The sequence below is a fragment of the Notothenia coriiceps genome, unplaced genomic scaffold (genome assembly GCF_000735185.1).
Source record: "Notothenia coriiceps isolate Sejong01 unplaced genomic scaffold, NC01 NC01_scaffold00034543, whole genome shotgun sequence".
Taxonomy (NCBI): Eukaryota; Metazoa; Chordata; class Actinopteri; order Perciformes; family Nototheniidae; genus Notothenia; species Notothenia coriiceps.
In genome coordinates, this window is record NW_011367244.1 from 13,803 (window position 1) to 37,459 (window position 23,657).

The 23,657-nt window shown below is 39.2% G+C and overlaps 3 protein-coding genes across 5 annotated transcripts; all 3 read left to right on the plus strand.

Moving 5' to 3' along the window:
- The first annotated feature begins 3,906 nt into the window (after positions 1–3,906).
- Positions 3,907–13,642, plus strand: LOC104962267 (neuronal pentraxin-1-like). Of its 2 annotated transcripts, none has more exons than XM_010790690.1 (5): positions 3,907–5,110; positions 7,479–8,427; positions 8,669–8,919; positions 10,565–10,756; positions 11,586–13,642. In XM_010790690.1, exons 1-5 carry the CDS (start codon positions 4,370–4,372, stop codon positions 11,793–11,795), a joined length of 2,343 nt encoding a protein of 780 aa, XP_010788992.1. In that variant the 5' UTR covers positions 3,907–4,369; the 3' UTR covers positions 11,796–13,642. The 2 variants fall into 2 exon arrangements, with proteins under 2 accessions (XP_010788992.1, XP_010788993.1); XM_010790691.1 differs by having other exon boundaries at positions 10,565–10,744.
- A 1,725-nt stretch (positions 13,643–15,367) lies between these two features.
- LOC104962268 (C-type lectin domain family 1 member A-like) lies at positions 15,368–19,208 on the plus strand. The gene is made up of 4 exons (XM_010790693.1): positions 15,368–15,437; positions 16,117–16,281; positions 17,257–17,408; positions 18,838–19,208. Exons 1-4 carry the CDS (start codon positions 15,410–15,412, stop codon positions 18,850–18,852), a joined length of 360 nt encoding a protein of 119 aa, XP_010788995.1. The 5' UTR covers positions 15,368–15,409; the 3' UTR covers positions 18,853–19,208.
- A 473-nt stretch (positions 19,209–19,681) lies between these two features.
- Positions 19,682–22,571, plus strand: LOC104962269 (cytochrome c oxidase subunit 6B1-like). 2 transcript variants are annotated; one of them, XM_010790694.1, is made up of 4 exons: positions 19,682–19,770; positions 20,489–20,612; positions 22,210–22,310; positions 22,420–22,571. In XM_010790694.1, exons 2-4 carry the CDS (start codon positions 20,507–20,509, stop codon positions 22,471–22,473), a joined length of 261 nt encoding a protein of 86 aa, XP_010788996.1. In that variant the 5' UTR covers positions 19,682–19,770; positions 20,489–20,506; the 3' UTR covers positions 22,474–22,571. The 2 variants fall into 2 exon arrangements, with proteins under 2 accessions (XP_010788996.1, XP_010788997.1); XM_010790695.1 differs by having other exon boundaries at positions 19,687–19,770; positions 20,443–20,612.
- The last annotated feature ends 1,086 nt before the right edge of the window (positions 22,572–23,657 follow it).

Below are 23,657 nucleotides of genomic sequence, written 5' to 3' on the forward strand. Positions count from 1 at the left end.
AGCATTCTCATCTGTTTGTCATTGCTGGTGTCATTTTCTGGTTGCTAACACCATTGTAACACATAATCACTGATGTTCCGCTGTAACGGTGGTGGACTCATCAGAACAGAGTGGGCGAGCTGACCAATCAGAGCACAGTGGGCTCATAGGGAGGGGGGGGGCAGGAGCAGGAGCTCCAACAAGCCGTTTAGGACAGAGAGTGAATACACATACAGAGATGCTGTATGAGAAACCAATGTGAGTTTGGAACATTGTAACAATGTAAATCTATTCTAGTTGACCTCAACAATGGAATTATGATCAGTAGAAATCGCCATGTCACGGAACCTTTAAAATTAAGTTGTGCTAAAGGTTAACTCAGAACCTTTTCTTTGGTTTTTCTTTTTAAAGAAGCTTATTTTAAAAATATGTATGACCTTTTCCAAAAGAAAACTGTTTTCTGGTCAATTATAATCAATTATAATTGATGTTTTCATACATTTGATCACATAAATCCACGTCTATGAACTTTCTAAAATCGGCTAAAAGGAATAAAAAATTAAACGTAAGCCACTAAATTGATCCGAAATTGTGAAAAGATTAACAAATATATTCAACAAGTTCTACAACATTAATCTAATGTATTCTCCTTTTTGTTTATTGTTCCCTGAAAAAAACGTTTTTGTTAACACATTGTGCTCCTTAATTGTCTAGGTGAGATTAATGTCCATCTACTGTCTTCTGACACAGTGTCCTCGAGGGGCCGATAGTTTTAGTGTCACGTTGAGACTGACATGACTCACCATCAAGCCGGGTCACCTGACAGGGGGAGGGAAGATTGACTCATGTGATGTGATGCGAGAGGGAAAAGGTGAGGTCAGGGTAAGAACAGGAGGAGGGGGAGGAGGAGGCCGCGCTGTTGGACGTACATCCAGTCATCCTGGATAATTGATCCATGTGATGGGGCTGGGATTGGCTTTGAAAACTGAACCATGTCCGGACACTATGTTAACTTGGATAAGCAGGAGTTGGAAATTATTATTATTTTACCTTAAATGTATTAAGGAATCAAAGGTGCATGCAAAATATCTTAGTTTTGGCTCCTCAAACATTGCAACATACAACAAGAAATAGCATAGTGCAATCAAATATTACAAGATACTTAATGGAACAAGTAAGTTGCAGGAATAGGAAAAATATCAAATAAGATGTAATAAGATAAACAGGATATAAAATGAAATGTATAATTATGTGGATATCTCTTTATGTAGTATAAACAGATGATATCGAAAGCTAACTAATTATGATTATAGTAATCATTTAAAAAGCTGAATATTCATGCAATCCGAACATTATTCAATGTTTAAAAAACAAGAATGTGTTGTTGTTTTTGTTGGTTGCTTCATAATGATCAGATGCTGCTGCATGTCACGCACATGTTCTTCTTCTGCAGTGACACGTGTGACAACAATGACTTTTTGAGTCGGGGGCATGTTGCTCTAGCCGAACAAAGACCCTGCATTCAATCCTTCGTTAAATAGCACTAAATCCAACCAATCCTTTTAGTCCGTCATCCTTGAGAGGAGGGGGTAAGGCTCAATGTATTCCTGTGGTCAGCTCTGCCTCTGCTTAGGTCAACATCCCACTGCTTAGTCCCTTTTACTTTTGGTCAACATTTAAAACAGATATCAAGATAATATTAGAAACTGACATTAAATAAATATAGACACCAAAAGAGTTTGAAACAACCAAAAAGGTCGGATAGGCTATTGTTCTCACTGCCCAGGAGAAAAAGCTATTAACATTATTTATATAGCGTCCTACTATCGTGACCCATATATGTTTTGTATTGAATAAACACAAACCATATGGTCCACTAATGTTGTCCTTAAGTACCAGACAGCAGGGTTCACTGTCAGATTAAGGCTTTCGTCTGTTGCGCATGCGTTGCATTGAACACCTTATTCAACTGTACTCATTGAACCAACTTGTTATATTTAGGGTGGATAAGAAAGGTCAATCAATGTTGGTTTGATTCTGCGATTTTAGTCGTGATTATCTTATATGTATGCAACATAACAACCACGTTCCTTAAATTATTTAAATCCCAAATGAAGAGCAATCAGTTGGTCTATTTATTAAATAAGAAAACATAGGTAATTTCTTCAGCATGTGAGATTTAAGTCATGTTGTCTTGGTAAGATTGTCAGGGGAAATAAGCAGACACTCCAAGACTGGCAACTTCCCATGACATATTTTAGCACAGCATAAAATCTCAATATTTAATTTGACACTTTCTTTCCGTACAGATTAAACAAACATGTGCTTTGTCAATATAAGGGGGCCCTGTGGGTCGATTTTTCACCTTTTCACAAAGTCAGGCTAGCTGTTTCCCATTGTTTCCAGTCTTTATGGTTGCTGGCTGCAGATAATTCCCAGCAAAGTTTTTTTCTCCGAATTTGAGAAGCAATGCACTTGGTGTTAGGATGTGTAGATTATGACCTTAGAGTGAATGGTACAGTACATGCGTGTTCTTCTTATTGGCTTTGCATCTTGTTCTCTGGCTGACCCTACATGCAAAACTTGCCATATGCTTTAAAATAGATGGGATGTTTAGTTACTTTTAAGCTGGAAACATTTAATAACATTGGTTGTGCTCACTTGTAATAGATAGTATTGGTGTCTTCAATAGCTGTCGTTTCTTACATTTTCAAAAATGGTGGTTATTGCGCATGCCTAATAACCTCAGCATCCCTGGTTTGAATTCGGCCTGTGGTCATCTTTATCCAGGTCATGGCCCTCTCTCTTGCTTTCCCATTTCTACACTGTCTTCTGTCAAATAAAGACTAAAATAATAGTAAAATATAATGTTCCCCCTTAAAAATGTGAATTGACAATCATGATAGAATACATGATTTCCTTGACCACTTACAATGAAATTGACTTTCCACTGACACATTTATAATAGCTTATACTGATATTGTCAAGAAAACTTCCGAAATTAGGCAGAATGGTGTGATTATTTAGGGGTTTTTGACTGTATATGTGGAGCAGATGAGAAATAATACTTGCCAGATGGGGACTTGCAAGTGGGAAAAGTTGAACCGAACAATATTCTGTTATTGTTAGGTAAATATGACATATTCATAGGAAGTGTCTTGAACTCATACAGTGGTTAAACAACTATGTACAACTTCTGGATATTTAGTTTTGGTTCTTGGTTTGTTATCATGCGTTATCATCCGTCTGAGTTTGTCCTTCCCATTTTACACTCTCCCTTACTGTAATGTCTAAAAATAACCAATAAACATGCTGACCCCAGGCTCTGGCGCTGATTCATAGGGCCCTGATGTGACTGCCCACTCACCAATGTTTTAAATGAAGTAAACTTTTATTACGTGAACTGCTAAGCACGATTAATCGGCCATAATCTCATTACACTGTAGCCTGTTTATTGCCCGACCCACTACTGACCCTCCCCTTAATGTGGTCTACCTGCCTGATATCGTCACTGCCAGGTCAGTTCAGGAAGGAAATGCTGACGGAGTGAAGGAGTGATTTCAAAATTGGAGTTGAAAAAGCTCTCACTTACGCACTTACCTGTTTTCTATCTGATTTATATTTGTATCTATCTATAATTCGTCATGACCCAAATTCCCTTTAATCAATTTTCATTGTCTACCTCAAGTTTCAATCATCAAATGAAAGACAGCCACATCTTGACTAGTTTATCTAATGTTATCTCTAGTTGTTGTTTTTGTATGTTCTTATTGGCGGCAATTTCAATTATAGATGGTTCAAAACAATCGGCAATATACTCCAACATTTTAACCAACCAAAGTTTGACTGAGCCATTTATGATATATTACATCATAGTTTTTCTTATCTGAGTTTAATCGATTTTCTGTCCCACAGGTAAGAGCACCCTAGGATTTGATGGGCGGTTAGAAGCCAAAGTTAAAGGGGTTACTCTTGGCTGTCGGACACAGAAGTTTCAAAAGGGATCACCTGGCTGGCGCCCAACACCTCGTTCCAAACAGCAGGACCTATCAAGATACATCGGTCCAGCTTTCACGGCTTATAAACTTACCATAGAGCCAACAAATCTTGGGTAATACTGCATTGTTGTAGGCAAGCAGCTTATGGGTTTGGCATCACCCTTTGTGCGGTTTCAGAATACTACCATTTGAGTTTGTTTGCTTGACTTCTAAAATACATTTGAGGAGTAAGCCTGGGAGGAGATTTCATCAGTGATTTTAGGGTTGACATGAATTGCCCAACCATCTTTCAATCCAACGTTAATGACCTCCATTCATGGTGTTCTTCAAAACACAGCTAAGGCGGGGGAGGATTGTCTTTTTTCAAGGAATAAATTGGACTCAGGCCGAAAATGGCCAGAGACGTGAGTCCTCTGAGCCTCAGGCCTCTGTCTCCAAGACACCAGAAATGGCTTGGACCTTCTCTGGGGTGTATCCTCCCCTTCTTCCCTCGACGTCTTCTAATTGCCTACTACTTTCTGTCATGTGCAGTAGCAGCAACAGGAAGTTTGCCTGGTATAGAGTATGACTATGGGATTAGCCCCAAATTTGTCTGCACCCCAATTCCCCCAGAAGCAGACCCCAGCTGTTACTCCCCACCCAGTGTTCCCCATGGGCCAAGCAATAACGGCAACACTAATGGTCACAATGGCAGCAGCCGGCGAGGCATGATGTCCGACGAGGCCAAAGCCACCATCTTGCACCTGCGTGAGAGCTTAGTGAGGCAAAAGGAGACCATCCTGGACCAGCGAGAGACCATCAGGGAGCTGACCGCCAAGCTCACCTTGTGCGAGAGCTTTGGTGGTCACCATGACACAGATCACCATGAAAACCGTCACGACAACCATCACGATACTCATGACAACCACCATGATGATCACCATGGGCCTCACAGCACCCACCACACGCCTTCATCATCACACCATGGGACGTATCACCCTAGTGATCACCACTACCCCCATGGCAGATCAGACCCGCACAGATCAGACCCCCACAGCAGGAAGGGTACGTCGTATGGAAAACACAGCTCCTTCTCCCCTGAACAGACGGGCAAGACACTGCAGACATTGAAGGAAAGACTTGAAAGTTTGCAGGTGAGTGCAAAGATCTAAAATGCATGCAATAAAAATTGAAATTAGTTAGCTACCTTTTGGATAGTCAGGTTTATATATATATATATAAACCTAAGGTTGCCTCTTGTGTAGAGTTTTAAAGTTTTCAATTCTGTTTACAATGTCAACCAGAAGTAAATAAATGGGTGTCATCTGCAAACAAAACAAACTTTAGCATTATAGACATGTCGCCAATATAATTTATCTTAACATATTTACCAAAAAAACTACTTTGGACCCCTTATGTAGTGGGCAACAAAGAGTTGAATAAGTTAAAAAGTTAATCAACTACATAGGCATAGGTTTGCAGCAAGGTCAAGTTTATTCTTATTTATTTATGTATTTTTGATGAACCTTAGGTTGGTGCTCCACGGTTCTGCTCTTTCTCAAGTTGCTTCCTACAGAAGTTGTTAAATATATATATTTAATTAGTCAAATAGTTTTTTCCCTTAACTATGCAAAAATGCTGAAGGGCTAGCAAGGCACAGCGATCTTTCCTATCCAAATGTATTCATATGGCTGTAATTAAAGCCGTGATGCTTCAGGTGAAAAGGGTAAACTCCGGAAGGAGGACTTACTCCACCTGCGCTATACAAACATGTTTGAGATGCTTGGTAATTTGTAAGCCAGGAGAGGCTGAGAAGTCTGCAGGGAAGCCTATCAAACGTTTGACTTAATTGGGGTAAAATCTTGCGTCATTAAGGGTCAAAGTCTCAGTTGCTGAATAAGCTGTTTGTGCCTGCTGCTGCCAAAATACTGTAAAGAGGAAGTGTTTCATCAAGGCATGGTAACCCATTGGATACTGTTAGAGTACAATGCATTACATTTTTGGTGATATATTTTTTAAATTGTTAGTTTCACTTTAAGTGGATAATCTGTAGTTTGGGAAAAATCTAACATTTTTAGTAAGATTGAGAAGTTGGGGGAAAACCTCTGAAACACACATGAAGACCAATCCATGATACCAATTCATTCTCAATAATTTGAGTTTCAGCACCTATAACAAGGGATGCATGTGGTTCTATCTTGCTTAGTTTACAACATTTAATGATTCTGGTGGCATACAGCGAGACTAAACCCCTACTGACCGCTGACCTGTGAAATCCATGTTATCAGTGCAAGTGGTCTCATGGAAAGTGTTGCCAGAAATCCCCTTCAATCTTCCTGAGAAGGTGTGAGACAAAACAGAAGCTGAGCCAAGATTTAGCTTTCGTCACTCCCCCCTCCAACAGGATGTCTACACCTCTAGCCTCTGGCTATGCGCCGAAGGGCACTAGCCAACCACCCCTTCAATTAGTTTCATCCTGCCCGACGAGGCTTTTAATCATTGCGTGCGCTGGCAGGGAACAAAGCCGGATTCGTTGTTGATGAAGACAAGGATGAGCAGAGGAGAAGAGGGAGGGACAAACTATTTTCCTGCAAGTTATTCCATATTTCTACTTTCAAATGCAATTAACTCAATTTATTGCAAACATATTTTCTTCTTTATTTCCTTCAAACTGAGAGCTTGTCAAATATGCTAATTATTGAAGCATGAGAGTTTATCCTTCACCTTGGAAAATAGTGGTAAACAAAACAATTACAGCTCATCGTCCTCTACCTTTCTTTTTTATCCAACATTTTCATCAGCATATCATGTTTGCTCAGTTGTCTTGTCACTTGTAGGATATCTACATTGTGGCTTTAAATTCAACAATATGAGTTCAAATTCCAAGAATAACTTTGTCAAATGTACAATGTTTGTGTTCAGACCAAGATGTTGTGTACTGTATGTGACAGTGGTCTGAGGGGAGGATTTGATCTATGGTGGAAGCTTTCCTTATCACTCTCTTGCAATATTTAAAAAACACTGACGTTTAATGTGAAACTGCTTTACTTTAGTTTTATAACAACGCGGTCAAAATGTTTCTGATATCAGAAGACCTCTGTGGATAATTTAGCCCCTACTATAAACGAATAACAAAAGAAGGAATCCTAACTGGGACAATCTGACTACAATTAGAGCCATAGTGGAGATCTTCACCTGCGTCCAGCATGTCTTTGCATCATGATACAACTATTGACGTGAGTGACATAGGACATCAAACAAACAAAGTTAAAAGACATCACTGCTGTATATTCCTGTGGTAGAAATTGTATTTTGCATTAAATAAATCCCCCAGTTCTGGGGAGTTTACAGCTGAGTAAGAAAGTAGAATTTGTGGATGAAAAAAGGTTAAAATAGTGCCGAAAAGGCTCAACAAACGTTTTTTTAACTGTCTGATTCGAAATACATCAGATTTGGGGCCTTTTTACATCCACTGTATGCACAGAGTCAGATATTCTGACTTATTTGTTTGTACTTCTGCAGGCCAGGAACTCCTCCAGCTCCTACTCCAGCTCCCTGAGAGAACTCCTCCAGCGGAAGATCACCGCCCTGGAAGAGCAGCTGCACAGCTACTACAGGGATCACCATGACGATCGCCATGATGACCACCACGACGACAATCACGGCAGCAGCCACACCGAAGACCACCATGATGACCATCATGGTGTCACTGGTCACCATGGAACTGGTCACAATGACAACCACCACGATGACAACCAAGGTCCTGGTCACCGTAATGATCACCACGATGAACACCATGGTACTGGTCACCGTGACGACCACCACAATGACCACCGTGGGACTGGTCCTCGTGACGTACACCACAATGAGAACCGTGGGACTGGTCCCCGTGATAACCACCATGATGACCATGATGACCGTCATGGTACCGGTCACTCTGACGGCCACCACGGCAGCCATCCTTACAACCAACATGGTAGCCACAGGAACAGTCCTCGCACTGGTCCCCATTATCGCCATAACAACCACTACAACAGGCGATCGAACACTCGGCAGCCTGGGAACTATGGCTCCCATCGCAGCACCCACCATGGTGACCACCATAATGACCAATATAATGATCACCACAATGATCACCACGGACCTGGTTACCACGATGATTACCACGATGATTACCACGATGATCACTATGACTATCATCGCGGGCCTGGTTACCACGATGACCACCACGCGCCTGGTTACCACGATGACCATCATGAGTATCACCACGGACCTGGTTACCACCACGATGATCACCATGAGGATCTCCATGATAACCACCACGACAACAACCATCACGACGACCATTATGATACTGATCATAACCCTCCGCAGCTGCCCTCCAGCAGCAAAGAGACAACACCGCAGGGCCCAGGCCACAGCAAGCTGGAGGCAGTGCTCAACAAACTACACCATGGCAACACTGATCTTGGTACACGCACGCACACACACACTGTACAGTTTAGGCTCTGTTTTAGTCATTGCTTGATAAATATAAATAGTAAGACAAGTATACTGTATATTCAATGAGAACTGTGTAACGAAACTGCTATGGAAATCTGCCTGTAGCGATTACTTCATGAAACAGAGGTTCAAATGAAACCAAGCGCTGGTAGGAGAAAGGTACATGTAGTCCTAACTGGATCTAAATGTTGCACCTTCTGTCTCACCAGGAAATAGCAAAAAGCTAAAGAGCCCCAGCGCTTTCATGCTCGACTTTCCCATGAAGACAAACTACATGTATGCTAGGATGAAGCGGGCGGTGGTCAATGAAGTCTTCGCCATGACCATCTGCCTGTGGCTGAAGGCAGGAGAAGGGCCTGGCCTCGGCACTCCCTTCTCCTACGCTGTGCCTGGACAAGCCAACGAGCTTGTGCTCATAAAATGGGGCACCAACCCAATGGAGTTGCTAATCAACGACAAGGTAAAAGCAACAACATATAAATCCTGAACAGTTGGAAGGACAGAACATTTTGAGAACCCTACACTTAGAAACTCTTTGTAACTTCTAACATTACATTCCAAAGCAACAAAGTGCAATAAACAACAAAGATAAAAACTCAGAACAAGAGTTCAGAAAATGCACTCATATTTGCTGGGGCATTTGTTTCAAATGGGCTTTGTTGCATGGTTCGGTTTAATGCCTGAGGTAATCGTGAAACAGATGAGGTTTCAGTTTGCGATGGAGGATATGTAGACTTTCTGTGCTCCTGATGTCAGTGGGGAGCTTGTGCCCCCATTTTGGAGCCAGGATAGCAATCAGGCGTATTTTAGTTGAGGGATACCTGGGTCCACCTCGCAGTGAGGGAGTAGCAGGCCGATTGGCTGAATATTGGAGCGAAGTGCATGTGGTTTAGTGTAGGGCAGGCGTGTCAAACTCAAGGCCCGGGGCCAAATCCGGCCTGTGACTTCATTTTCTGTGGCCCCACAAGAGCTTGCAAAGAATATAATATGTTTATTATACGGTTACAGACCGATTTACATGTCCCACAATGCATCTCAAATTTTACATTTTTCTTAGAATTTGACTTTTCTTTCTTCAAAATATGCCTTTTTTCTTAGTAGTTGCCTTTTTCTCAGAATTTGCCTTTTTTTCTAAATGTTGTCACTTCCTTTTTTTTCAGAATTTGGCTTTTCTTTTTAAATCATTTTGTGACATTCTCACTGAAATCACAATTAGGCCCTGTATGAATCTTTTGCTAAAAGAAGCCTACAGTACATGAAAGAATTATAACATGACATGGGTTGTAATGGTGTAACAAAGTGTAGATTTCTTGCATTAAAGAAAAATGCGCAAATATTTTAGTTTTATTTGTACATTCAACATGCAGTGTGAATCAGCCATAGGTTTTATGGTGAATTCTGTTTTTTGATTATTCAATTTCCCTTATTTTAAGGGATGGTGAGGTTCAGACTGTTCATAAAACAAATTACACAGAATTTAAAATGTTGAAACAAATTTTATAATGAATGTTTTCCCCAATATTGAATCCATCTGATGCTTGAGAGGCAAAAAATACTCAATTTCCAATTAATATGATTTTAGAAAAAAATAACATTCGACCCGCTTACCTGACTTTTTACAAACCTACAAACTAAAGTCAACTAAATTATGAAATTATTCTATTGGGCTTTTTATCTTTTATTCACGGATAAGCTGATATCGGAGGACAGCTTTTTTTTTCTTCCTTGCCCTAGTTCTGTTTGCTGTGAGCTAAACAAACAAATCAGCAAAGCAATTAATCTGATTACTGTAATTGATTGGCCTAATTTTCTGTAGGAGTGACATTACAAGGAGGGATACACTGTCATGTTTGCTTCCCAATCAGATAAATGACACAATATGCAGATTCATCTCTGTCTGCAATTGATTGTAATAGTTAATGAGGATGAACAGCGAAGATGAAGAGTTTTTTTATGGGGCTCATCCAATAAAGGTTTGTCATGGAAATTAGTTTTCACAATGATTTAGTGATGTTTACCAAAAGACTCATACAGATGGAAGAAGAGGAACGCTCCCTGCCCTCACCATTAATGGCATGTTTGTCTCTGTTTACCTGTGTTTTTAGGCAGTGACGTTGCCCATAAGCATGACGGATGGGAAATGGCATCATTTATGCGTAACGTGGACGACACGTGATGGTGTCTGGGAGGCCTACCAGGACGGGGTGAAGAAAGGCTCGGGGCAAAACCTATCAGGCTGGCAACCCATCAAATCAGGAGGGACCTTCATCCTGGGCCAGGAGCAGGTAAGACATACGGTATGCTTTTCTAGAAGAGATCCAGTATGTACAAACACAGCTGAATCTTTTTTTTTTTTACCTTTTCTTTGCATTACCTTGTATTGCCTATACACACAGAGGGCGGGGGATTTTGAGTCAATAATTTGCACTTCAATATGAATACTTTCTTGAAAAACGTTAGAATACTGCATTAGTATTCTTCTAACCCAAAAAGCAACTTTCTTCTTCTGGAAAAAGGTCTATTTTTCTTTATCTTTTGCATTACGAATGAAGGCATCGGCCAATCACGTTGCACATTGCGGATGTGGTTTTAACAAAACATTAATTATAGTATTGTAGGATAGTGTTATCATTTGATGACTTTATGAAACACACTGTGTGTTGTCAGGCAAAAACTAAAAATGTTAATCTTGGTTTCAACCTTGACAAAGGCAGCTCATGCCAGCTCCACAATATCCATTCCTATACCTTTAACAAAAACATCCCTAGATATTTACTATGGCTAACTCTTTACCAAAGAGAACTCAAATACACTAACATTTCGGTTAATAATATACTCAATAAGATAGCGAATTATGTCGAATCCATCATTTATTTCTTCACAAATCTATTGCAGCCTTTTATTTCAAACTAATGTTGCAGTGGCTAGAAATTCACATTGCTACTTGAATCATTAGTTTGGATCCAATATTTGCAGGCAAGTATTTTCAGGTTGATATGTATTACTTCCGTAGTGTGTAAAGAAAGACCTTGTAGCTCATTAGACAAATTAGCCAAACAATTTTTACTCAGGATTCAGTCGATCCAACATTTTCAATCTTGACCTGCTCCTTGCTTCTCCTCACAGGACACGATGGGAGGCCGCTTTGACGTCACTCAATCCTTCATGGGAGGGATGTCTGATCTCCAGTTCTGGTCCAGAGTTTTGATGTCTAATGAGATTCACACCCAGGCGACCTGCGCAGGGCACCTTGTTGGTGATGTGATGTCCTGGTCCGAGGAATCAGTGGAGCTTCACGGAGGGCTCGCCAAGCTCCCCTTTGAACCCTGCCATTAACGATTATCACTGGACCCCAACACAGAGAGATAGCATCATCATCCTGACATTTTCAGTTTCATGCCCATGCCACATATTTGAGTGGGAAAATGTTGTTTTGTCATGGATCGAAGATGGAGGAATGATTTTTCTCCTCGCTTGCAAGCTGAGCCTTGGGCAAGAGGCAGAGCAGGATATGTTATTTTGCTTTTCCTATATATTTTTGCCATTCCTGTCCGATCTTTCTGCCTTCTCCACCTACACCCTCTTTTCTTCGCTCTGAGGCTTCAACTAGACTACTTTGAAAGCTCCAAAGTGCGCAAGGCTTTGTGTGGTCATGACTATAGGTGCTCTGAAGGATCCAGAACACATAATAGCATTGCATTCCATCAGAACAGGTCCAAAGGTTTCTTGTGGCCATTGGCTCACCCGCACTAGCTTGGTTTCTTTTTTGTGAGCAACACAGACTGTACAGGAGGTGAAAGAGTGGCTTAAGGGCACAGGATACAAATAAAGCCACACTGAGAGATTATTGTTGATGATTTATACACGTTCCTCGAGTACTGACATCCAATATCTGCTCAATGATTTGTGAAGAAAAAAGAGAAATGCTGTTTCAGGACTTTTTTTACAATCGTCAAACTAAGCTTCTGTACTATTTTGATATTGCACGTTGAGATGTTGGCGGATTGTTTTTTATTAGTATTTCATATTGAAAACTTTAAAAAAAAAGTTTTTCATTTGTTACGTGTGCTCCATAACCGAAAGATTGCAGTACTGAGTATGATGTTTTAAACTTTAAGAAAGAAAAAAGATCACTATGTCTGTAAGTGGATCTATGTCTCCGTTACATAAGAGCACTGAGCTCGATGTCAGACATGACATGGTGTGGCCAGGACTCACATGACCGCACCAACTCAGTTTAAGATGTCACCGCGGTAATTCTGTTGTCCCCTTGGCTACCGGTGGATTACAGCAGGATTTACACGTGGACAACCTTTCTGATCCTGCCTATTTCCGACCAGCTCATGGCAGCCACACACACACACGCACGCACGCACGCGCGCGCGCAAAAGCTCAGAAAAAATAAAGAGGTGAAAGGAGACATTACGGATCTCTGTTTGTAGCTGCAACTTCAAAAGAGGTTTTTGTACATGTCAATTATATCAGATAATCTGTTTTTAATTATTAAAATAATTTATTTTGGCATTCCTCACATTGTAAATAAGTACATAGCCCTTTCTTAAGGCAGTGTTAACCCTGTGGTTATTTTAAGGCACATTCTTGGGAGTTTATGTGTTTATCATCCTATTTTCTCTGAGTTAAACTCAGAGAGTATGAGCTCTCTTTATTGATAGTAAAAAGGGGTATCTGTTGTTGCCATGGTAATAGAATCTCTCAGCATCAGGTCCACATCATCGCACACAGCTGTACATATCTGCGAAATGTTTTCTTCCACTGTAATGCCAAGACGAGCAGCACTTTAAAACCTTGCTCCTGTTTTTGTTCTACAGACTTCAGTTTATACACCTCCTGCTTCAACTGTGTAGTTTGCAAGCTCCTTTTTAACAAATGACATTTACAAATAAGATATACAACTTTATGCATGAAGACTTGCTGATTGTCGCCTTTGGTGTAAACTTGAATGTCAATTAGGTTTCTTTTTTTGTTATGTTTATTTTTGTGTCTTTGGCTGTAAATATTCAAAGTATTACAGTGTGTTCAGTCAACACTCCCTCCCTCATGTTTAAGCCAAAACTATAAACTTAATTGTAAAACTTGAAAGAATAAATAATATACGCTGTAAATAATGTCAAATACTTGTAAACATTTCAGGATTTTGAATAAAATATTTCAAAAATTGGAAACGGTCTACAAACTAATTTATTTTTCAAATTTCACACTAACAATATCAAGTAGCAATTCTGGTAAACACAGCCATGATTAAAAACCAAAATAAGTGCCACTCCAGGTGATAAGTGTAAAGGTAAATATGACTATCAGTACAACATCTTGGAATTAAAGTATTTGTCGATTTAGCTTTTTGTGCATGTAAATGCCTTGATTGGACTCCTTTGTTTACATTATGAACACATTGTGTAACACTGGTGCTTCTATTGGCTATAAACCAACACATTGTAATACATAGGCTAAGGGGCGGGACAAGTCTAAGCGGTTAACCAATCCCAACAACGCTGGCCAGCGTGAAAAAAGCATATGGTGAAAAGAGGTGGTGGCAGTATAAGGAAAATACAGGACTTTTTGAACATTAAAGGTCTCCTATCATACTGTTTTTCAACAATATATTATAGGTCTCAGATATATACAAAACATGTCTCTGAAGTGTTTGGCTTGAAATACCAAACAGATCATGCATTGTAGCATCCCATAATCCCCTCTGTTTCAGCCCTGTTTCCAAAGTGCTGATTCTCTGTCTGTTACTTTAGATGAAAATAAGGAGCCACTCCCCACGCCTCTCTGATAGATATTTGGTTAAAAAGAACATAATGGTGGCCTAGGAGGAGGTTCAGGTGATAAAGTGGAGGGTGTTACCTTGGTTGGCCAAGCCAAAATCTGATCAGCTCATTTTCAGACAGGTTTTTATATAAATGGATCAGGACAGAAAGTGAGCGAATCTTTTTCCTGAAACTTTCAGAATCTCTTTACACAGAGGGGACACATGTTTATGTATAAGAGACATGAAAAAGTATATTTTGCATAATGGGTGACCTTTAAAGCATGTAAACATGTCACAGTAGAGGCACATAATACAAAAATGAACCTGAAAATGAGCATCATAGGGCCCCTTTAAATAATCAGCAACGTGATGGAAGGACTTCCATGGTAGAGAGTTAAACTGAACATCAGCTGCTGAACTCTTCAGTTGTTTGGTTATCAGACAGTTGTGCTTTGCATATGGCTGCAGTGCAACCAGTACTATCATGTGAGATCATTTTACATTAGGAACACTGGGCTGTTCTTTTGTTCCTGCTTCTGAGCAACAAAGGCTTGGAGGTATTAAAACAATATAAGAGAAACTGTTAACCCGGAGCTATTGTGCATAAATGCATTCAGTAAAATCAAACTCTCATGCCGACGGTTGCTGTTGAAACCATGAAAGTCAACAATGGATCTGCTCTGCTGGAGGAGAAACCAAAGGAAGCATCTACAGAAAAAAGTAATTTCTTTATTATTTTTTGGCCAAGTGTTTCTTGCTGCTCTAAAATGTATGCATTTCAAGTTCAAATGTGTATCATTTAAATATATACACATATTTAAATATTTCTTAACACAGCAAAATACTTTATCTTAGAGGAACTTTGGAGTGCTTACAAACTCAGTGTTTTCTATTCATACTGTTATCAATTTAAGAAGAATAATGCTGTTGATCCATAAAATAATCAGCTACAGTACTCATGTAATAAACGTTTTCATTTTCTCTTTTAAAATGCAGTTATAAACAGTGATATTGATATAGGGACCCCTGCAGAATATCATGCAATCTAGTCCATCAGAACAGCTTCTGTCTTGAAATTCATTGTTAGGCTTAAAATGTGTGTTTTTTTGTCTCAGGCTGGTTGAGTCGGTACAGACAGCTGGCTCATTACTTCTCTCTGCTCTGCTTTCTGCTCATCATGGTCACTCTCCTGCTGACTCTCAGCTGTGAGTATTTCATCACAGTTTGACTTTTAATGCTGACCCCATGAGTAGGCACAATTTCTATAACTTATGTTAATTTGTCATATTAATCAAATTCATCCAGTGTTATCTATATAGCCCAAATGACACATTTGTCTCAGTTGGTTACAGTACTGTATGTTTGCAACCGCCTTTGTTTTTAGACCCTGTGGTGTCTAAGCATGTATGTGAAATGAATTGATCTTGTTCAAGGCTTGTCCTCTGCCTTGTCTCATTTTTTTGTCTTGACAATGTTGGATATATTTTATACGCTAAACTATAACAGCAGCCATGACCTGATAATGTCTTCATCTTTGCTTTGAAGGAGTCCAGAACATTCTTTACTGTTGTGCCAGCAGATGTCATTTTGTCATAAATGTAGACTGAATGTCTTCGTTTTGAAGGTTTGAGCGGATCGACTCTTTATGATTCTTCTGAATGGTGCTTTATTTAATTTTACCTCCGTCAGTCAGCTTTATTTCCTCTCAGACACATCCTTTACTACCCTGTATCCATGGAAACAGGTGGTGGGACATTGTGTAACCTAAGTAATTTTCTGTCTTTCTGGTGTGTGTGTGTGTGTGTGTGTGTGTGTGTGTGTGTGTGTGTGTGTGTGTGTGTGTGTGTGTGTGTGTGTGTGTGTGTGTGTGGTATCGCATCGCAGTGGTTCAGATCACCTTCACCTTCCAGTCACAGTCGGCCCTGCAGGAAAACAAACTGAAATATTTGACGCACAGACTGGAGGAGCTGAACCAGTCCTATCGCCTCCTGTTCTCCCAGTATCCCGCTCTGAACCAGTACTGCTCAGTCAGCAACTCCAGCACCGGGGGTAAAGCAGAGTGTGTGTGTGTGTGTGTGTGTGTGTGTGTGTGTGTGTGTGTGTGTGTGTGTGTGGTGTGTGTGTGTGTGTGTGTGTGTGTGTGTGTGTGTGTGTGTGTGTGTGTGTGTGTGTGTGACTCCAGGGTCAGGGTAGGAGAGTGAGGACATCTTTAGAAAGTAAAGACAAATTTAAGGTTTATAATATTTACGGGTTAGGGTAACAGTTAAGTTTAGACAAATTGAAATGGTATGGTCAGGTTTCGAACTAAAGAATGCATTTTGTCAAATATTCAATGTTGTCGCTTTGTTAAAAATCCATAAATTAGGCAGTCAATCACGGAAATGATAGAATTTCCTTATTTAATCCAGAACCAGGGTTGATTTTGACTCTATTATGTATTATATTAATTAACATGAGTACCAACACACGCCATTAAGTATTTATTGTATTAACTTTGTCTATTTGCGTCTCTATATGTCTCTTAACTTCACCAGAGTTAAATAATTTGCATATTTAATATTAGTAATAAGTCATCAGCTATAAGAATTCATGGTGATACTGTATTATTAAAATAGTTATTCTATTCACCTGGTTTCTCCCCCTAAAACAACCATTTGCATGATTATTACAAAACTGCATAACATGGTAGTACTTTTTTGATGTATTAGATAAAATGTTTACACATTTAAATTTAAATGTACCAGAGCTATAAGAGATGTGGGTTCTGTCAGCATATTTCTCTCAGCTGAAACACTTTTGTTTTAACATACTTTCTAATTTGTACTATTTTGAATGGTCTCTTTTCTTTATTATACCGAAATAGTTCAGCATCTACTGTATTTTTCTATGTTCTGTTCTTAAAATGTGTTTCTTTTTTCATATTGTCATTTCTGTTGTCAAAGGGCCATTTTGAGCTTGAAAATGTAAACACATGCTGAAGTTTTTTTAATTCTTGTTATTGTTTCTTCTTGCTTTTTCACCCAGAGACAGTGTGCACACCATGTCCAGCCGGCTGGACGCCTAATGGAGAAAAATGTTTCCTGTTCAGTCAGGACAGAGCTGACTGGATCAGCAGCCAGTACCGCTGCATGGCACTGGGGGGAGCTGTGGCCACAGTGCAGACAGAGGAGGAGCAGGTGCACACACACACACACACACACACACACACACACACACACACACACACACACACACACACACACACACACACACACACACACACACACACACACACACACACACCTACTGTCCAATCATTTTCTAATTCCTGAATCATTGAACCTACTCTGATTGCTTCCAAATACATATTCAATCAATTCAGTGAATTATAATAATGGGTTTTACTGCAAACAGCCTTCTATTCTTAGTATGTATGTGTCTTTCCTGGAATTTCATCGATGATATATTCTGCGTGTATCCACTTGTAAACATTTGAGATGCTTTCCTTGAAATTTTAGCTGTAAGGACACACATTTCACACACCATCAGGGAGAGAAGTTAAGAATAGATTTAAGACTGCTGTGAAATATGGAGACGTCGCAGCTTAAGGTCGTCTCAAGTTTTGTCTTTCACTGTTTATGTAACACAGTTTATGTCCTTGATGTTGTTCCCAATAAGGGTGGTGAAATTATGTTTGTAGAAAAGGGGTGATACATTGAAACCTTTCCTGACAAATGGATGACATTTCCTGACATGTTTCTCAGGTGTTTCTGTGGGGGAAGGCCCAGAGTCTGAGCCAGGGAGACTCGTACTGGCTGGGCCTCAGGGGGGGAAGTGGTGACGGGGGCTGGCAGTGGAGTGATGGCTCCCGGGTGGAGAAGGGAGCAGTGTGAGTGATGGCAGACAGGAAGAGGAGGGGGGTTGACCGGGGACAGACGGGGCTCCTGAGGTTAAGGGACACCCTGCCCCACCCTGATCTCTATTCCTGTAACTCAAGAGTTTGGTCACAAGTTGATGGTTCACCAATAAGGACACACAAGTGATTCCATGTAAAGTTGTTTAACATTTCCTGATTGAAATACATAGAAATATGTACAAAAAAATGAACTTCATTCAGTTTGCTCAGGCCTGTATGAAAAACGTTCCTAGTAATTTCCACTTTTTAATAAAAACACTGAAAAAATGTAGTTACAAACAAGATGTAAATAGTAAATTGCACAATAAAATAGACAATAAGGGGTCTAAATAGGAAGAAAAAGCATAGAATATGTGTTAGGAAATACATTTAAACAGAAAATGTAACAACAAAACATAATTTATTTTTGTAAAGATTGTTTGATTTGGTGTTATGTTGTATATATTGTTATATGTAGTATACTGTTTGAAATGTAAAAGGTAGTTTGAAGATTTTTTAACTTACTCTTCGATATTAATTATGAATTCTGATCAGAGTTATACAAGTATTTTCTCATTTTGCATATGTGTGATCAGATTTCCCCTAATAAAGACAGTGGGTGGTTGTATTCATTTTATGACACATTTTCTTATGGAGGAGTAATGGTTGCCATGGTAACAGAGTAAAGACTGTTTTTGTGATTTTTTTCCCCCCTCTGCTTCTCCCTGCAGGTTTTGGGAGCGTGAGCCCGATAACGCAGACAGCAAAGAGCTGTGTGGACGCCTCACCCCGAGAGACGACTACAGGAAGAGCTGGTTCACCCACAGGTGCTCCAACCTACTGAGGAGGGTCTGTGAGAGGAGACAAGCTACTCTACAGTGAGAGGAGAGGAGAGGAGAGGAGAGGAGAAGACAAGACAAGACAAGAAAAGACCATGTTGATGGTGATTATTATTATTAGAACATATAACTCAATAAAAACATGTCTAACTTAAATCACACTTTTCTTTAATACACAGTAACATTAATGCTGGTAAGAAATCTCCCCAAAATGCAAGATAAATAATTTCTGTCCTGTTATGTATCATAAGATAAGTTTTGAATAAAATCGTTACTGTAATGTTCGTGTCTTCTGCTGTTTTTATGATGTTTATTTTAGATGTTTATTAGTTATTATTATTAACCCTTTTGACCACTTTTTCTATTTAAGGTATTTGTGCTCATGGCAGAGGATGTTAAAAAATTATATGTCTTATAGGTTAATTGTGTATAAAGTGTATGTAGGCTATGTCTGTAAAGCCAGAGAAAAATAAAATATAATGTTCAATATTTAAGCACATGAAGTTTTATGTATGCCTCACACCATTTTATGCTGCATTTGAATGTGTGTATAACCATTTTGTGTTACAATTATGCTACATTCATCATTTCAAACATCATAATGGCCATCATTAACTGCAGGTATAATCTGTCATGCTTTGCTGCTGTTTCCAGAGTGCAGTTGTACTTCCTCACTGTGTCCACAAGATGGCGGCGTTGCTCTTTTTAAACACACTTGAAGCGTCATTTCTGTTTCCCAGCATGCACTGCGAGTGATCATCCCTTCAGACCTTTATGCTTCAGACCTAAGGACACAGCGATTATAGCGGAATTTCTCTTTGAAAGGTACACTGCATTTCATATAAATAACTTGCTTTTTGCCTCACTAGTACGTTGTTAATAATTGCATTTTAAGTAATTTTTCTTTGTCATTTATGTGTTTGTCCGAGCAACTGGCGGAGATGTGAATAGCGTCCATAGTAACACCTGACCAGGCTTATCGTTAATGTATCTATATTTATCTCCAAAGGTTAACGTCAGCAAACAGTCTTATTATTGTAAATATTGTTTGTATTTTAAATGTAATTGATGTATTACCTGCATTATTGTTATACTTCCCTTAAAAAAGCTAATTGTTAGCTTATACATTCCCTGAATAAATGCTGACCGGTGGCTATAACACTAGCCAAACAATGATTCACTGTTGTATCATGCACAAGTGATACCAAACTCCTTTTGAATAAATGTGAATTAGATGATTTCTATCGTTAGTGATACAAACATACCACGTAGAGCACAACTGAAGGTTTCTAACTAGTCATTAGGGTCGTCTGTTTAATTCGGCTTCCAAAACAGATACCAATACAAGCATAACATTAGCAAATGTACCCTTTTGTGCGGAGTGCTATCCACTGCCCTGCACAGTGTGTTGTGAGGATAAAATGCCTATGCAGCAGACCCACTGTCTTTCTGCTATGTCTACTCAATGTGGTCCACTGTTTTTCTTATTGTGTCCAGTGAATGTGGTTTCAGTCTTGTGTCACATCCTGTTGGTCCTCTGCAGAGATCCAGCAGCCTGAAGATGTCTGACACCATCGATGAGAAGATTAAGAACTACAGGACGGCTCCTTTCGACGCCCGCTTCCCCAACACTAACCAGACCCGCAACTGTTACCAAAACTATCTGGGTAAATAAGATAATGCATTTACTTCACATCCCTACATCTAGTTCATAATGACTGTACCCTATCAATGCTGCTAAAGATTGATGTTATCCCTCAGGCTGTAGTTTTTCAAACCTACTGATGTAAACTGTATATTCACGTTTCCTTATCACACACATACTGGGGAGTTCCTTTGTTTTGTCTCATGCTAAATCCAGCTCAAACCTTAAACCAAACCATGTAAACATGGACACAGATCAAATCTTCCTATGTTTTTATTTAGCTCGGCTGTAAGGTTTTATGTGAATGTATGTCCTTATCCTCAACCTCACCGTATTGTTTGATAAATGTGTGGATATAAACTCAGATTTCTAACTTTCTGACATTGTTTACTTTATTCATCAATTGTAATCCCTTATCTTTTCACCTAAAGGCTTTTTAGGTCACATTTACTAAGTATTTCCAATATTCAGTGTGGCGTTTGGATACTACTTAGGACCCCAAAACAGAGACTGACACAAATAAAGTTTCAATGTGTTTAATAAAGAAAGCTAGTCCAAGGCAGGTACTGAAGACAGGGAGCTGGCTGGCTGCAGAAAGGTCCAAAAACAAAGCAGAGGGAAAACATCCCAGGCAAAAACTCAAAAAGTTGCTCAAAAACAGAAAAGTGAACAAAACTAACCTCAAGGCTGCAGAAAGGCACTCTGGATCGTCGAACAGCATTTAATTCTCTGGCAGAGAAGTGAGGTGAGGGCCAGGCTCTTAAAGAGCAGGTTGATTAGGTGAGTGGGAACAGGTGTGCCTCATCTGCAGCCAGGAGAATACCAGCCACGCCCCCTGTCACACACCAGCCCTGCAGAGAAGTGAGACAGTGAGGGGTAAAAGTAACAAACAGGAAACAACAAAACAACAACAAAAACCATGCATAAACATAACAATTCAGTACATGTTAGATATTTTTTATTTTGTCCTAAGATGTATTGGGTTATTACAATCATTTGTATACGTTGTCATATATTGGTGTGTATCTTTCTTTCTGCCAAAATATCTTATTTTGAAGTGATGTGTTGAGGATAAGACACGTATAGCCCACTGCAGCTGCTTGGACTTTGCATAAAAAACAAGAACAACACTGAATACATTTAACAGTTCCTGCTTTTTAAAGGTGAGTTTAATGTTTTAATCTGCGGAAAAACTAACCCTCTGTTGATGTAGCAGCAAACTAAAGAGGTGCTACACTTTTATCTCTGTCTCAGACCACCTCAAATATCATTTGTATCTTCATTTAGATTCTTCTCACAGTTCTCTTTCAAAGCTCTTTAACAATTGAGATGTTTGTTCATCTTTAGGACTCATCCCATGCTGATTTTCAGATGAAAAGTACCTGTAGACGCTGTTTTGTGAATTTATTGTGAAACTGAACTACGCAAACATTGAGACTTAAAGGAATTATAATAATACAACCGCAATATGTTGTTAATTTGAATAGAATTTCCTATCAAAAATGTGTTTTATTCTTTTGATTAAAAAAAAACTGGCAGATGAATGGCTCACCCGAAGTAGCAGCAATGTCAGGGTGTTTATTTCCTGATTTGATTTTCTTCTTCTCTGTTCTCCTCAGATTTCCACAGATGTAACAAAGCTCTGTCCGCCAAAGACCAGGACACGGCTCCCTGCGACTGGTACCAGAGGGTCTACATGAGCCTCTGCCCCGTGAGCTGGGTGCGTTTGAAACTGTTCTTAATGTCAGGAATAAGTTCCCATGTTCACCATAAACATAAAATCTTAGTGCTTTCTCTATTTTGAGCTTTTCTCTTACTCTATGCTGCAGGTTACGAAATGGGACGATCAGTTGGAGGCGGGAAGTTTTGCTGGAAAGATCTGAACAATCCTCTGTCTTCATCCAAGTATCTTAATGTGAAAACGCTTAAATGCTCTTTCTGTACAGAAGTGACTAAATAAATGATATAATGTTACTGTGAACCTTGCTGTCCTGCTTCATTTCATCATCCATGTTATACCAAAACTACGGAATTTCGAGCCTTGAATATGTGAGCTCATTTTAAAATAATAGATGTCTCTTCAGGATGTGTTTTATGTTGAAAGGTGAGAGCTGTGTAACATTTACAGCAATAGGTCCCATTGTCTCCACAGTACATTTAAATTGTCAGATATTAAATAACAACGTTGTCTTTGAAACCACTTATATTCCCTCTGGTGAAAAAAAACAAGATATTTTTGAAATATAAGAGAGATAACAGCCAGATGGACAGGTAAGGACGAACAGAAATGTGTTTTTCCCTTTTTTTGTCTTGTTTCTTGGTTCCGTTTATTCGATGTTAATGTGGAAATGTATATAATCAATTTGCCAAGGAAAGTAGGAAAGAAACGGAGGATTACATTTGGACACGTTTTGCCACAAATAAGAAGATGGAAGACGGCAAACATATCCTTCCATCAGAGGGCCATACACGAACCCCTAAATCCTTGGTCTCTTTATTTTATAATAATGTAATTAAGTTGACAACATTCCTTTTTTAAAGATTGAAAGTCACAATATGGAGAAACATCATGGCAATATTATGAAAGTAAACATTGAGTTTGGTGTAAAGAGATAATAAAATAATATATAGAAAATGTTGAATATTTCAAACCTCAAAGATTTAGACCACTTTCAAGTGATGACAGTAATCATAATTAGATGACAAAATAATAATAATGCATCACATTTTTTATTATAGAGCTTTTGCAGGTGCTCAAAGCGCTTTACAATTACACATTACACATATTAGACATGTAAGAGTCATTACTGTGGACATTACCCACAGGGTTAATGAAGTTACAATGCAGTTAAGGATCTAATCAGGAGTGTAAAAATCAAAAAAGTAGAAAGGAAAAAGAAAAGAAAAAGAAACTAGAAAATATAGTTTAGAAACTGTTCAGTATAAATAATGAGGTACCGAATTTTCCAAACTCATTCTGAAAAGACTGAAATATGCCACATTAATTGCAACATCATGTTATACAAACCTCCATGATGCAACATCAGCTGACTTTCTGTGTCACGAG